This window comes from Eptatretus burgeri, chromosome 9 (genome assembly GCF_056783735.1).
Source record: "Eptatretus burgeri isolate ZD-2024b chromosome 9, Ebu_testis_v1, whole genome shotgun sequence".
In the NCBI taxonomy this organism is placed as follows: domain Eukaryota; kingdom Metazoa; phylum Chordata; class Myxini; order Myxiniformes; family Myxinidae; genus Eptatretus; species Eptatretus burgeri.
Window position 1 is genome coordinate 9,099,584 of NC_140969.1, and position 17,375 is coordinate 9,116,958.

The window sequence follows — 17,375 nt, forward strand, 5'->3', positions numbered from 1 at the left end:
GTGGGTCGCATCACAGTATCAAAATGTCAAACAACTTTATAGCCATTACTCGAATAGTAAGCCTGCAATTTTAATCAAAACTTGTTTTGACTTCCTTCTTCGACCACAATCTGTGTGAAACCCATCTCCAAAATCTCATTTTAAGTGCAGTCAAATGAGTCAGTCACCTGATGCATCTTGATTTCAAATGACCAGGAACAGGTGGGGGGAACGGGGTCATTGGATGTTTTTTTTATCACTGGCAGTTTCACTTATGTGCTCCTTATTCCAATGCAGCATGACTCACTATGTGCATGTAAGTGCAGAATGTAGAGTTCAATTAGGATCTAAGATCGCAGTACATAGCTAATGTTGGTGCAAGGATTTTTTTTTTTTTTTGCATAGTATGCATTCCAAACAGTGAGAGCTGCCCTTTATTTTGTGGCCTGGTTTTGGTACACCTTAGAAGGCCGCCACGTCTTCCTATAATGCAGCTATCGCATATGTGGGTATGTATGTAGCCGAAATAACGCCCCCCCCTGGTGGTGTGTGTGCTCGCCCAGAAGTGGACGGGAAACTGAAGCTGGAATCATCATCATCATATAATGGGCGGAAGCCTGGAACTTCTAACACACTTTTCTCCGAACACATTCTGTTCATACTTCCGAAATCTTCACGTTATGTGTTCCATGTACTTACGCAGGTGATAGTGGATTCCAAAAAATCGAATATCATAATATTAATATAATCATAATATAATGGGCATAAGCCTGGAACTTACAACACAGTTTTCTCTGAACATATTCTGTTCATACTTCCAAAATCTTAACATTATGTGTTCCATGTATTTATGCAGGTGATAGCGGATTCAAAAAAAATGAATATAGATAGGATTTTCAAAGAGGGAATCGATGATGTCACAATCAGCAGCGTTCGGCGGCAAACCGACGTTCGGGTCCCAGACGACGTGCTTTACTTAACTAAGTCCATGAGTTCAGGATGTTTGTTCAGCTCAGCATTTACGACTTTTATCCTGCCATGTTGTTAATCTGTTGATGGAGGTAATATAGAAACGATGAATATGTCAAATCGTTCGTGTTACTCATCCGCAACGATGTGTCAAGGCCAACAATCTAAAGCGACCGGTCTCAAACGCTACCATGGGCACCCAGACACGCCACCAATATGGACTGAGCTGTTGAATGCGGTGCAAAACATCCAAAGAAACTACCGTAACCGAGTCGTGTGATCCGTCCTGTCCCCTGCTAGTTATATTGTAAAGACCAGCTGAAGAGCCCATCTATGACAGGCACTAACTAGTTCAGAATGAGCGTACGAGTCGAGACTTTGTGTTCAACCAATTACTGTTCTTGTTTTACATCGGTTTAAAGATTGTACAACTGTTTGCAACTATTGTAGGCCTATTAAAAGCATTTCCACAGAGGATGAAAACTCTTGTTATGCTGGAACGACACAGCATATATATTAGGAACAACTGTTTGTTTGCCAGATGTCAATGTTTTCTTTGAGACATTGTAAAACCGAATAATTTCTTTAACTCACTTGCTAAGAGGCAGAAAATTCACCAAATGATAGTTGCCTCACACAGCATATACGTGCTCTATTATTTGTATCTGCAGACCATTATAAATTCACTGGCTCTTGCAAATTAGCATTAGCCTATTCTATAGGCTGGCATGATTGCCTAGAGATAGGCACACTCACCTCTAAACTGTCTAACCTTGGTTAGAATCTTGACCCAGCGATAAACTAACACCTTGGCGTTTTGCATGCAATGTGTGGGCCATCACTTGAATGGACGTTAAGCCAGAGGACGCCAGCACTAGTTGGTGTACGTTAAAGGTCCCATTGTCGCGTTCGTGCAGAGTCAGTGGGATATCGCCGGCACCTTGAACAAATTCCTCATTAATGAAAAAACTGGATTAAAAAAACATATATCACTCGATAGTGCCTTAGCCTTGGTAGCTACGTGAAAGGTAATATTAAACGATCCCTGATCCCATTCCTTCGTGGGTGTAGGGAAGTGTTTGAGGCCTCCACAAAAAACAATAGAATAAAAAACACAATTTGATTTCGTCAAAATGCCAACAGGATTAGAACAGCAGCGGGCAACACCAGGTACCCCTACTCGTCGGGCGACACCAGGTACCCCTGCTCGTTGGGCGACACCAGGTACCCCTGCTCGTCAGGCGACACCAGGTACCCCTGCTCGTCGTGCGACACCAGGTACCCCTGCTCGTCGGGCGACACCAGGTACCCCTGCTCGTCGGGCGACACCAGGTACCCCTGCTCGTCGGGCGACACCAGGTACCCCTGCTCGTCGGGCGACACCAGGTACCCCTGCTCGTCGGGCGACACCAGGTACCCCTGCTCGTCGGGCGACACCAGGTACCCCTGCTCGTCGGGCGACACCAGGTACCCCTGCTCGTCGGGCGACACCAGGTACCCCTGCTCGTCGGGCGACACCAGGTATCCCTGCTCGTCGGGTGACACCAGGTACCCCTGCTCGTCAGGCGACACCAGGTACCCCTACTCGTCGGGCGACACCAGGTACCCCTACTCGTCGGGCAATACCAGGTACCCCTAGTCATCGGGCAACACCAGGTACCCCGACTCATCGACTAATTCTTGTAGTAATTTGCAATTGGTCACTGGCTTCGACACAAATACAATTTTTTGTTATGGACCCGAGGCATTAAAAAGCTCCATATATTGAACAAAGTTTCAAATGGAGCACCTCACCACCATTAAAGCGTTTAAATTGCATCAGATGTGGCAATAAATGTGAATTGTTGCTCCCAGCTTGCCGGCTCAATGGCAGAATTTGTATTTTGCCGCCTCCATTCCTACCCTGTTTCGAATCTCATGCAGGCACGGGCAACTTGTTAATTAATTGTAACGATGTTAATTGATAATGTAGTTAAATTTTTTCTCAAATTTCTTTGGCCTGGTATTATTTTTCAGGTCCGTATCATTGGCAGAAAGTGTCTTTGAATTGCATGGTTCAAATTCATTGTACAAAAGTGACAAAGCCTTTGGTTTTCCTGCACTGCAAAGAACATCATGCAAAATGCAAATGTTAATCGCAACAGCTGGACCCGTATATCGGAAACCACCTCACTTAAGCTGAGGGTGTGGAGCTGCCTGTTGGCGTGCCGGTTGGCCTTGGTTTTGTGGAGGTGGGCGTGCGGGTGGCCCTGATGCCTGTGGGCCAGACACTGCACCAGGCCTTGGCTGTTGTGTCTGGGGAGGCCCTGCAGGCCTGGTGGTTTGTGGTTGACCTCTTGGCTGCTGCTGTGGTGAGGCTTGCCCACTGCCAGGTCGTGAAGACGTCTTCTGCTGCTGCTGCTGCTGCTGCTGCTGCTGCTGAGGAGGAATTCCAGAGATGGGTTGCTGAGAAGACCTTGCAGGTGGCCCTGATGGACCCTGAGCACTAGCTTGTGCAGGTTGTCCTTGTGATGGGCCACGAGATGGGGGACCACCCTGAACTGGCCGTTGCGGAGGTGCACCTGGAACCTGTTGGGTAGCTGTTGGGGAAATAGAAGTGAAGAGTCAAAAAAAACAAAAAAAACCCACCATGGCCTATTTTGAGACTACTGGTGCAAACATCACCGCTGTTGATGTTTCACAATGCTGCAGTATTAATGCAATCTTATACGTTATCCAATGCCTTATTTCCTCATCAAATAAATCTGAATGCCACGTGTTATTTTGGTGTCACATTGTAAAGGAGACTAATTTGTGGAGAAATCAAGCTGGCACACAATTTGCATTTCCCCAACCCCACCTCCACTTAACATTCAGATGTCTCCGGAATAAGAAGAAATATAACCTCTATTAAAGGATGGATGCACCGAGAAGAGGCTCAAATATTTTGATGAACTCATGGAGGAACTATTACATTTTTCACAGGTATGATAGGAACATTTGGACACATTAGTACACGATTACATGGTTTACAAGGACATTAGGATACAGGAGCTAAATCAACATGGTGGGAGGGATTTGAACCAGACATCACAGCATACTGCTGAAACAGTATCAGGTAAGTGCTGAAACAGGATCACCAAACAAACCAGGGCATTCTAAAATGAGAAAGAGCAACCAACGATTGCAGACCCTCACCAAGACTTGTTTCATGTGGTTTATAGTATATATTTTATAGACGTACTCACATTCAAATTGCGCATACTTTACAGTGGTACGACCTTGTTGTTGACTTAACGGTTAAAGATCTTAGGGTCTTGAATTTGAGTCCTTGTCGCACCGTTGAAATAACACCAGATGGATTGACAGCCTGTCATCCTTCCGAGGTCAGAAAAATGAGTACCAGCTTACTGGTAACAGGGGAACTGCATCAGCAGAATAGCCGTGCTTCCAGAAAATGATGCAACCAGCAGCCACAGGCTGCATATGAATCGACATATAGAGGAGCTCGGTTGAAAAAAAGATAACATGTACTACTGGCTATCACTAGGTGGTGTTTGTGGCCTATGTTAGCACATTCTGCACAGACAAAGCAACAAACAGACCCAAATGCATTCTGGTGAGAGTAACTAGAACGGCACTTGGTAGTGTGCATCCAACTACTACAGTTTATGCTTTGTGTCCCACTGATAGGCCGGATCTGCATCCAGACCTGAAGCCAAATTGAATCGGCTTGTTCTCATTACCGACTCAACTAATCCACCAAGTTTTGGCATAATCAGTCCACAACATTTTGAAATATCCTGCTATGTATCACTTTTGGACCCATCTATCAATTGTGAAGTTATCAGATTCATCAAATCTGGAAGTGGATCCTGATCTTCACCAAAATGGAATCAATTCGTCCTTGTCATACTTCGTCCATATAGGGTCAAAGCATCAGCGGCATAGTCGTGCCCCAACAAAATGATAGCTACCTGGCAGCCAAGTTGCCATAGACAAGAAGAAGAAGGAGGAGAATAATATGGAAGCACCGAGAGTACATTTGTGATCAACCATGGTCCATCTGTGCAAGGATCGCAAAATGACGTGAACTCCAGGAGCATGGCCATCTTGGGTTGGATTTTTCAATTGGAGGTGTTAAGCTCACCTACGCTAGAATTTGGAACTAACTCATATGGGTCAGTTTTATCACTGTGATGCTCAACATTCACTTCAATAATTTTAATAGCACATTAAGGTTTAAAGGGAAAAGTATTCAAACTTCAAAAACAGAATTACTCTGTCTTATCACAAAGGAATGTTAACTTCACCGGTTTAAACAGAATTTGTACTTTTCGGCAAATGAAGACAGTGATTTCACCATTCACCTCCACGGAGGAAGCTATGTTTTATCTCTGTGGCTACACAATATTGCTAATAAAATATACACTCCAGAATGGCTTATGTGAGAGATTTTACATGAGGACCACGACTCAGGTATAACCTCAACACTTGGGCTACTTCACTGAGACTATCCAAGCCGAAGGGAACCGGTCCCATTGGAATTGGTCAACACCGTTAGCATGACAAAACCCCCAAAATAATCCGAGGATGCCATTTGTTACATCGGTTGAATCTTTATAACAGGCTTATCGGTGGATGGGTTTATAGGTTTATGGGATTATATTAGCGAACGCCCGCACAGCGGGAGATGGGGTTTTGAAATTGCGCACACACGTGCATGTGTGTGTTTTGAGCTTCTTTTTTTTTTTTCCAATAAAACCTTTACTTATGAGAATCTGGAGAAGACAACTTAATAATCGTGTCAAAGGGTCGAAGATCAAGGCCATATAAAATCGTCAATTTCCATTTGATTGACTTGAAATTTCAACAGAATTTGCAGATTGGGTAACTGAATTGATTTACCGATCAAAAGCTCGAAGCCAATTGTTCTGAGGTCCAGAGGTCGAGGTCGCAGCGAACGAATTCACAAGTACCGATCAATGACCACTTGTTTGTTTCTCTGTCCAGGCCGCAACCTTTTTTACCATTTGAGGTTTTGTCATTAAATTTTCAACAAAACTTTATGAGAATATCTGGAGAAACGAATTGATAAATTTTCCTTCTTTCTTTTTTTGTTAACTGTTATTTTTTGGTCGTTTAGTTGGAGTACAAAGCAGACGCAGACAGGCTTTGCATTTGGGGTGCTTTTTAGATTTAATGTTATTTAAAAATGTTTTCAATTTGGTCACCACCAACATTTGTTTCTTTAGGTGCTGCTGAGCTTATATGATGCAATTGGACGTAAGGGCCAAACATCCATCGTCTTATATGTGAAAATCTCTGATGTTTAGTTGCATACCAAGAATTGCTGTGGCCATCATTCCTCTGATTTTCTTTTCAGGACCGAGAAGGTGTGATTCATATGCTGACTTAACCTGCACTGTATTCTCTCATATGCTGAAGCGTGTTGGGAATTCGCATGCTTGGTTAATTCGCAATGTAATCATTTCGAGATTATGTCTTAACAAGATGGAGAAGGAGCAATAAGGCATCTGCATTCCCCCAAGCAGCTTTCGCGGCCTGCACGTCGAAAGCACAATGCCAGGGAAAACAAATACAGCATTATCAAGTTTTATTTTGCTTTCAATTCATGATGGAGCTGAGTTTCAGGGGATTCAGAATTTTCATCACCCTAATTGAAACACAATGTTAATCGTTAATAAAGCAGCCTCGTATTTTTTTTGCACCTAAATGCACTTATTATTTCTCAGAAACTTAAAAAGTAGTTCTGGGGAGCTTAGGGGATGGTGCATCGTCCATCCGTCAGTCCGTCCGTCATTTCTGGAACTGCTGATGTGATTGTGACCAAACTTTAGCTGAAAGGATATTTGGTATGTTGCAACTCCAGTTTGTTCATGGCATTAAAATATCAGAGTCTAAGAGGGTCTACCGGGGGTCAAAGAGTCTCCAGGTTTGACCCCCCCCCCCAACCCCCAAATATGTATTTGCTTTACTCTCCCAAAATACAGACACAATTTAGATGAAATTTAAACACATACCAAAGTTTGTTCACACCAATAATCAATATATATATATATATATAAATATATATATATATATATATATATATATATATATATATATATATATATATATATATATATATATATTGGGTTCTAAGGGTGTCTATGGGGGAGAGGGGGGAGGAGGTTGCCCCACAAAATAGGTATTTGCTTTATTTTTAGAAGCTACACACAATTCCGACGAAGCTTGACCACAACCTCCATCACCCGTGATGTACCAACGATTATTCACGACGTTAAAACAAACGAATAAATAAATAAATATTCTGGCCCAAAACATTGGTTCATTGGTACATTTTGTTGATTCTGTGCCACGTTGATTTCCTCATCAGTATCATTATTCTACCAGGTGAACGCCCAGGGGTATTGCCCATATTTTTTTTTTTATTATTGCAGCATGACGTGAATACAGGTACTTTCACCTTATTTTCCAAAGAACCCTCATTATAGCCTGAGATATACACACACAGCATAGACACATAAGGCTTGCAGGATGGCCTAGACCGAGAGGTATGCACACTCGCCTCTAAGCTGTCCAGCCTAGGTTGGAATCCTGATCCAGCTACAAACTGTCATCCTGGTGTTTCACAGGCAGGGTGATTCATCAATGTGTGTGCCGTCCCACGGATAGACGTTAAGCGGGAATCCAGTCTTCCAGCATTAGTTTGTGGACATTAAAGATCCGCAGTGTCCTTCGCAAAGAGTTGGCAAGCTATTTATGGCACCTTGAAGAAATTTCAAAGTTCCTGCCATAACTTACTGCTGGGAAGGCAATGGCAAATCACCCAGTGTAACACTTGCCAAGACTCTGCTTTGGCAGCACCGACGCTCTCTAAAGAGTATGGTGCATCAGAATAGACACACAAAGATCAATCACGAGAGGGAAAATAAATGACCAGAATGGAAATAATGTCCATTCACATCGAGAATGGTAATCGCTAGAGCACATACCTCCTCCAGGCTGAACAGTTTACGTTTTGTATCCCATTGATAGCCTGTATTTGTATCCGGATCTGAAACAAAATTGAATCACCTTGTTCTTATCACTTACCAAATCATCCACCTCGTTTTGTCATAACTCGTCCACAACTTTTTTGCAATCCAGTATATCGTTTTGGCCCCATCTCTCAATGGCGAAGAATCACTTAAAGTTAAAAAATAAAAACGCTCATATTCGGATCCTGATCCGGATCTTAACCAAAATTGAATGAATTGATCCTTGTCACACACCCAATATATCCACCAAATAGCGTCCGAATCCGGGCATTACTCTTTGAGATATCGTGCTCACAGACAAACAAACAGACGGACAAAAAATAAAGTAGGGGTGAATACATAACCTCCATCCACCTAAGGTGGCAGAGGTAATGAAAGGGATTCATTGAGAATGTAGGAATAAGGCCTCAGTGTTACACATTTGGACAATAACATCACCAGAGAAGCACACACATGAGAGACACATTTAAACTCTTATTAAAAATGAACTTTGTAAAGGTTCTCATTAACTTGTTTATTGAGTTTAATTTTGGAGTTTCCTTTTTAGCTCGCCTGTTCGAAGAACAGAGAGCTATAGTGATACCCCCGGCGTGAGTGTGAGCGTGAGCGTGAGCGTGAGCGTGAAAATGTTAAAGTTTTTGGTGCAAGTTATTTAGAAGCTTGCCATTCATTGAATATGTGAACTGGGATGCTGGTATTTCGCATGGAGGTTCCTTTATGGTATATTATTGATGTAGTGAGGTTGAAATTAAAAAATAATTTTAAATGTTTTAAATTTTTGACCTGTTTTGAACTTAACTTTTTTGTAGCACATCAACGTTAAAGTTTTTGGTGCAAGTTATTTCGAAGCTTGCCATTCATTGAATATGTGTACTAGGATGCTGATATTTGGCATGGAGGTTCCTTTGGGGTATACTATTGGTGTAGTGAAGTTGAAATTAACAAATCATTTCAAATTTTTTTAGCTCGCCTGTTCGAAGAACAGAGAGATATAGCGATACCCTCGGCGTGAGCGTGAGCATGAAAATGTTAAAATTTTTGGTGCAACTTATTTCCTTTCTAATGTTTTTATCTACCACACTATTTTTTTACTGATTACAATATACAAATACATATATTGCTTTAAAATTATTTGGATCAGACTTCACTGCAATGCTTTATAAAAAAATATTGTTAGACTCGTCTTTTAAAAACGATAAATGTATAAACAGGCGAGCATTGGGTGACTTTGACACCAACTCTGGTTTATTTTGCTATTATTCCATTAAAATTCACGTAAAAGACTGCTCATTTTCAAGGGGGTCCACTGTATATAGTTAGATTGATGCCAAAAATCCACGGTATTTGTTGTAAGGATGCAGTTGCCATGGGAACTTCAAATTTTCAGCCGCAGCTTCAAATGCTTCCACATAAGGCCGCATGCTTCTGGGGACATAAGCCTGCTGTACAGCTAACTTCCTGATGAACTGTCGATGTACCTCAGGGATCTTAAACAGCAATTATATTTCAAAAAAATTCCATAGTGTCGTCAGGCCATAGCTCTGGATGCTCGGTGTGTATGTTAAAAAGTGGATAGCTGCTTCAGCTGTTCCTGTCAAGTTGATAAACAATGCCTGATAAACGGTGCTTACCTTGTGCTGGCCGGGCCTGCGCCGGTCCTGGCTGGCCAGGCTGTGGCATGGGGGTTGGGTTCACCTTCGGTTGTGCAGGAGACGGCTGTGGTTTCCCCACCAGTTGTCCCCCCATGTTAGGACACAAACATTTGAACAGTCATATAATCACTTTGAGCAGACAAAGTTCATATTGGAAACCTGTTAACAAAATGATTTTCTCGCCCTGCAGCTGAGGACACTCACATTGGGTTTCTGTGGCGATGGGATGGGCGTGCGGGGGATGAGCTGATTCATGCGCGACACTACCAGCTCGGAGACGAGTTGCCTGTCCTCCTCCTGATGCTCTCCAATGAGTGGGAAGCACGAATCAATCACCTGTGAAATATTTCAGTGTTTCCTCCATGTCAAAAAATGCAAGAGCAGTTGGGCTATAGAAAAGTTATGTTTGCTTTGTCGCTATTGTGATTTTTTTTTAACAAATCATATATGTCCCATAAAGCTTTATTATTGTTGACATCATTATGATCATCATTATCAATGTGAGTACAGTAGTATTTTTTTTTCTCCAAGAACATCCTGTTCATTGATTTCACTCATTACGACCATGCAATACATTGCCCATTCTTAATTTGAACCTCGATGATGTAGTCTCGCCCATCCTTTCCATGCACAGCCTTGAGAGCACAGATGTCTAGGCCACCGAATAGTTCAGAACAGGCATCAATCCACAAGCGATACCTGGAGGCAGTGGGACAACAGTTTTTACATTTTCCCCTAAGAGAAAAGTCATTCATTTTTTTATTAGATTTTACATTTCTAACAGCTTACAATCATTTTCTCCTTGGAGAAAAGTCTGGACAGCTAAATGCCCTCTGTTGATTCGCTCCTCCATGAGCCTGGACATCTCGATATAGAAAATTAATGAAATAGCCAGTGTGAAGAACGCCGTTAATTAAGCATCCAACATAAATGAATAAATAACTCAGCATTTTCATGGCAACTGGCAACATACCATTGTAGCATGGATCAAAACATGTAAGGAATTCAGTTTGTGGAGCACTTTGCTGTGAACTTTGCGCCAGTAAAACGGCCGTTGTCTCCAAAAAGTTGTGTCAATCATTCTCGGTCGATTCGGGCACCGCAATTGATGGCACGTAGCACCATACTGTTGTGATGAAATTTAATCTTGGAGTGGAAGCATAAGTCAATCGGCCATGTCCTCACCGTTGAGTTATCTCGTCTTGGAGTTTGCTCGCGACGGGAATGGATTTGACTGAAAACTGCTGTTTTAAAGCAGCTCGAGTAGCAAGCACTCGCTGTGCCTTGCGACACACTGTACTTTGGATGGAGACGCCGAGCCATTTGTCTCTTGTATATTTAAGTCATCATAATCATCATCATCATCATCTACAATGCTCTATGCAGAGTGTTGGTGCTGCCAAAGCAGTTACTAAGCTATAATCCTGGTCAGGTCGCGACTCTTGACTTCGGAAATCAGGCCAAGAATTTGTAATTTGTTCAGGGTGCCAGTGATAGCTTGTCTACTCTTCGCGAAAGACTCCGTGGGTTCTTTAACATCCACCAATTAATGCTGGCATACGGGGACAGCCCATTTAACGTCCGTCTGAGGGACAGCACCCATAGTGATATCACGCCCTGCCTGTGCAACACCAGGATGGCAGTTTATAGCTGGGTCTGGATTCAAACCCAGGCTCGACAGACATTTAAGTCGTGGACATTAACGCGATAAAGGTATCTTTTGAAAGAAGTGGCTAATTTTATGCCCATACCCATCATGGCCAAATGACCTGTTTCGTTTTACAAGGTCAAAGCTGTTTTAATCTCCTATTTGTCTGATACCTGTGGAGCTCGCTTCCTAACCTCAACCTGGTTGTGATTTTACCATGAAACATTCAAGGTGGCTGCATGTACAATCATTTTGTTCCTAATCTGTTTTCTATCCCCCTTTTCCTTTGACTGGGTTGGGGACTTATACAAGTATCTTGGGTCCTGTATGTCTGTCTGTCCGTCCGTCCGTGCTTCTGTCCATAGCCTCCACTCAAAAATTACTTCATGCATTTCTTTCATATTCAGCACATGTGTGCAATATAATGTGGGCCTGCGGCACGTCACATGATTTTGGAATCGATCCAATTTGGGATTTTGGCAGCTTTGTTAAGATTTTACAGGAGAGAAACTTTGTGAGCTTTATGGTGGGAGATAAGAGGGGCAGGAGAGGGAAGCACAAAACAGGAGGGAGCAGAGACTGTGGAAGGGAGATCTGTTGAAATATCTGTGGAAGGGAGAAGGATGGGGTGGGATACACGGGGTAAACAAGATGGACACGAGAGGCACTTTCAGGAAGGAAAGCAGGGAGTTTAAAGGAAGTGGGTTTGGGGTGGATTAACATGGGTAGAAAAGATCATGGCTTTAGATGGGGAAGATAAGAGGTGGTGGTGAACAGCTGTTTTGAAACCTGGAGGGAAGTCAAAAATTCCGTCTTGATGAGAACTTGTAGTTTTGTTTGCTTGCACTTTCGCCTCTAACTGTGCCGTACATGCCTTGTGTTTCCCAGCGTCCTCTCTTTCAACGTTGATTTTTTTATGCATGCATAATGTGTTCAACTCTACTTCACATAATTAACAACAGTGTCACAGTTCATGCTCACACGGGGTGGATTAATCAACAACAACAGAAAACCCTGCACAAGTGTGGAACACCTTTTGATCGAGATGTGCTGTGCTGGAAATTTAGGTTGTCAGCATTACTTTGTGTATTTTGTGGGTTTAAGGGAGTGGAGAGTGCAATGGGGAGTATCAAAAATTCCACCATTTCATTGATATAGCTCGATTGGCCCAAATTGTATCTGAGAATTATTTTACTGTTTCCTTTAAATGACTGAATGCATCAACTAATTCTAATTATTAATAAAAAAATTCATGATTTCCCTTATAAGGAACCTCAAGTTTTACTAATTCTAATTACTGATAAATAAAAACAAGCTCAAATGAGCTAAGATCCTCGTCCTCTTAATGATGACGTCATAAAAACGAATATGACGTCACTGTGATGTATCAGGTTTGCGATAAATTATCTCTGCTAATGCCCAGCTTGATTCCCGCAAACAGAATTTTAAAAGCTTGCCAAGTTTCGGAGATAATTTTTTAGGTGATTTCCATTCGCGGAGATATTTTGACGTCATAACTTTTTTTTCTCGGAGGAATTTTCAAAATCGGAGATGGTTACTGTCTGCGCAGGGTATTTGTACATATATATGCCAAGTTTCAGGAAGTTTCGATGAAAACTGTAGGCTGTGAAACAAAAAAGTCCACAAGAACAACAACGTGAGTAAGGCTTAGAGATCCTCCACGAGGATCTAAAAAAGTCCACAAGAAGAAGATTAAGAACAACAATGTGAGTAAGACTTAGAGATCCTCCATGAGGATCTAAATATATGATTTCCCTTATAAAGATCTTCAACATAAGATGATGCAACTAGGCCCTTCAAGCCTGCATAATGGTTGCTACCTCTGGTTGCTTCTCTGTGCTATATATCCTTTATAAACTCTGAGTATCAAGCAAGGAGGCAGCACGTACCATTTTTAAAGTCTTTGGTATTACTCGACTGGCATTCAAACCACCCACCTCACAGACTCAGAGCGGCCGCTCTAACCATTACACCACCGAGTCTGGTTTAAATGTTGCAGTCTGTGAAAAACACAGAACCACCCACTGCAAACGAGCTGTGGGTTAGCTGTTACACTGCTATCCACAGCATCAGCCAGCCAACCATTATTTTATCAATAACAGCCCATGCCTTGGGATGGGAATCAATCCATGGATGTGTTTCTGGCTCACTGGCTTTCATCAGCACGGAGTGGACTCCTCGCAAGATTGCAACTAATACCGTAATCACAATTTCCTGGAATGAACAATATAACTGACACATCGCTTTGATATTGTTGTGATTTTGTTTCATGACCAGGCAATGGTTGAAATCGATAAATCTGTTCATGCTTAATTCTCAAGTCAGACTGTATAGGTCCCTGGTTCTTGCATTTGAGTGAGTGAGAACCAGGAACCTACATAGTGTGACATTTTCATACAAAAAAAGCCAAGTTAAACATGTTAATCTGTATCTTAGAGAAGGTAATTTACTAATTTTAAATGTGCTTTTGAAAAAGAACTGCCTGAACATGACCTTGCACATTATACAAGCTAATGGTAACGCCAGTCTTTGCAATTAACACCAGATGTTATTCCAATTGCCCCATGATTAAATATAGCCCTTTTGTTGCATTCAGCATTTTACTCTACATCCCATTCATCTTTTTGTCACCTCGAACAAGAAAAGTCCTCTTCTTAATACGTGTCATCAGCAGAAGGATGAAAACGAATGCATAAGATCATCACGTCAAACCCACTCTCATCATCTAGCCAGTGCTGTCTGAGTATGCCATTGTGCTCACAACTCACTTGTCTGTCATGGCAATTTGCTCCAGCATTGATGAGCCTGAGTTGGCCTTCCAGCTACCGGAAATAGAAGTTCTCCTGACACAAGCACATGGACAACAAAGCACTGTGTGTGATTAGCGATCTGCAATAATAAATCTGGGATAAATTTCAGTTTTTCCACACTGTGAACAACTGAGTAATCAATGCAAGACAGAAACTACAAACTCTTGATTTCCTGGTAAGGGAATTTTAAAAGTAATTTTATAGAATGACCTAAATATATAGTCATGAATGTTGTGCAAAAAGTGAGGTGCGACCAACATGTAGGCTTTATAGTTGCTGCCGATCTTCTGTACGCGGATGTCATATTTCCCGACGATGTACGGCTCTGCCGTGGCATAAGTTTGAGCCAGTGCCACAATGCCAGCCACGTCTTGGAAGTCGTAATGGTTTTCCACCTTGACCTGTCACCCCCAGTAACACTTGCTTTGATTGAGATAATATTCTGACTTATGTTATATCATAATATGCAGTAACAAAACACATTTTCCAAAAGAGATAATGATATAATCGTCACTTACTTAAGGATTACATGCGCAAGTGGATTGGGTAACCAATTCTGCATAATCATAACAAGCATTCATTTGATAAAAATGTAATGCTGAAGCATGAAGTTTGAAAATTTGAAAACCTTAGAGAGCAGCTGCGTGGAACATGTGCGAGCATCCCATATTGGGAGATTTTATGAGGCATAAACATCAAATGAAAAGTGTGTGAAATCGCAATTTTCATCTAAATTACAGCATGTCGTATTTACTGGTTAATAGCTCATTTGAGTGCTCGCGTAGATCATTCCTCAATGGCCAATAATGCCAGGTAGGGAGAGCCAAGGAAGGGGAATGATCATGCAAATGCGATTTCCATTTACACTATATAAACAATATTAAAATTATCCATGCCTATGATTTTAAAGCAGCAATTGACTGGAGTTCCATTTCGTAATCTTGTGTGTTATTGGCATGTCTACCTTTCAGGTCTTAGGATGTGGTGGATGATACATCCTCAAATGACTAGTTCCTTACCTTTACACGCAAATGGCTAAATCCATTTCAAAAAGGAATAATTTTTCATTTTAATGGCAACTTTGATGTCAGAAGGGTTGTTTTTTTTATGCTACTTATTAAAAACATAGAAAAGCTACAAAATATCCAACAAGGAAAAACAAGAAAGATGTTATGCATAGCATGATACTTGTGAAATCCAAATAAACAATAGTTGCCATGGAAACAGCAATTTGGTAATTTGTAAAATTTGACCTACAGTGGTTTACAAAAGTATTCACCACCTCCAAAGTTTTCACATTTTGAAGCCCCCGAACTTATTTCATGACACTTTCAAATCAAACTTAAGAGCTCGAGTCATCACGAACGACTCCAAAGTGATGAAGCAAAAGAGATGCAGATAAAATGTGAATGTTAGATGAACAGAGAAAAATCAGATGATTCTCAGGTCCATAAGTATTCAAACCCTTTTGCCCAATTAACCCTAAATTACTTCAGGGGTAAATTATTTGTTTGAAAAGTTACAAAATAAGTGTAATAGGTTTCACCTGTATGTAATCAGTGGTTTAACCGAATAATTAATCTCCCCCACTTATCTTAGGAGATTTAAGGTGAAACTCACTTGGTGAACCAACAAGGCAAATGTGAAGACCAAGGAGCTTTCCAAAGAAGTCAGACATAAAGCGATGGAGAAGCACCGTTCAGGAGAGGGTTAAAAGAAGATTTTAAAGTCACTCATTATCCCCTTGAGTCCGGTGAAATCAATCATTAAGAAGTGGAAAATGTATCATACCACACAAACTTTACCCAAATCACGTGCATCATCCAAGCTCAGCGGCAGTGCAAGCAGGGAACTGGTTCGGGATGTCACTGTAAATCCAACAATGACTTTAAAAGATCGGGAAGACTCTACGTCCAAGATTGGGGTCAGTGTTCATCAATCAACAATATCCAATTCATTCATAAAACTGGGTAGCAATAAAGAAGCCATTACTGAAAAAGACATCTCAAAGCTCGTACGCAGTATATGAAAAAGTATCTCCATGATACTGCAGGCGTGTGGAGCAAAGTTGTGTGGTCAGATAAGACAAAGATTGAACTTTTTGGTCTAAATTAAAAGTGTTACGTCTGTCACAAGCCTAACACTGCACATCACCGAGTTAACACCATCATGACTGTCAAGCATGGTGGTGACAGCATCATGTTATGGGGCTGCTTTTCATCAGCAGGGACTGGCAAGCTTGGCAGGATAGAAGGGACAATGGTCCATGAGAATATTTGATGAAAACCTGCTTGAGTCAGCCATCAATCTGAAACTGGATCAGAGATTCACATTTCAACAGGATAATGATCCAAAGCATAAAGCTAAAGCCACACAGGAGTGGCCGATTATGAAGAATGTTCTTGAGTGGCCCAGTCACAGTCCTAACTTGAAACCAATTGAACATTTATGGATATATTTGAAGATTGCAATCGATTGACGATCCCCATCAAAGTTGACGGAACAAGAGAAATTTTTCATGTGAAGAATGGGCAAAGATTTCAACATCGCACTGTGAAAAGCTGGTAGAGACCGACCCACAAAAGACTCGTAACAGTCACTGATGTAAAAGGTTCTTCCACCATGTCCTGACATCAGGGATTGAATACTTTTACAACCAGTGAATTTTGATTTGTACATGTTTTTTTTCAGGTATTCCTGTCATGTAAGCTCCTTCAACTATAACAGTGTATAGTTTGATCTCTTCAGTTATGAATAAAAAAGATCATTTGGAAATATTGTTTCTGCATAATTTGTAATTCATCTAAATGTGGCATTATTGGTAGGTGTGAATACTTTTACCGGCCAATGTATCAAGTGTTTTACATGATGGAATGTTCTCCACAACAAATTTGGTTGATACATTTCATATTTGCGGCCTAATAGTTGTTTTACATATTTTGGATGTCATTGACCCTGACATTTGACTAATTTTGACAAGGTTTTATACACATATTGACAAATAAGTTTTGGAAGTTTCAATCTGATATCTTGAAAAATTCCTGATTTTTGGCATTCATAAAATCACAAAAATATCCCATTTGATTATAATGGGGTGAAATTGTTGTCATGGACACTATTTTCTCTTTGCCACATGGGATTTTTTTCGATGCCATGAGGGACTTTTCCATTTGCTACGAACCAAGAGGAGCAGAACCTGAAAAAAAACGAAAGAGAAATTTTAAATTATATTTAGCACCCTTTTAGCTTGGTA

General features: G+C 41.3%; 1 protein-coding gene across 4 annotated transcripts in view; it reads right to left on the reverse strand.

Annotated features, from left to right (window-relative positions):
* The window catches only part of LOC147019495 (synapsin-3-like), a 152,844-nt gene that overhangs the window by 1,925 nt on the left and 133,544 nt on the right, over window positions 1-17,375 (reverse strand). For 3 of the 4 annotated variants that reach the window (XM_085894040.1, XM_085894038.1, XM_085894039.1), the window contains exons 9-14: window positions 14,381-14,523; window positions 14,081-14,155; window positions 10,240-10,342; window positions 9,848-9,979; window positions 9,623-9,707; window positions 3,122-3,527 (exon numbers count right to left, since the gene is read on the reverse strand). In XM_085894040.1, the coding sequence (XP_085750166.1) occupies window positions 3,122-3,527; window positions 9,623-9,707; window positions 9,848-9,979; window positions 10,240-10,342; window positions 14,081-14,155; window positions 14,381-14,523 (944 nt within the window). Of the gene's footprint in view, window positions 1-3,116; window positions 3,528-9,622; window positions 9,708-9,847; window positions 9,980-10,239; window positions 10,343-14,080; window positions 14,156-14,380; window positions 14,524-17,375 lie in introns of all 4 variants that reach the window. The other variant, XM_085894041.1, reaches the window with a different exon arrangement.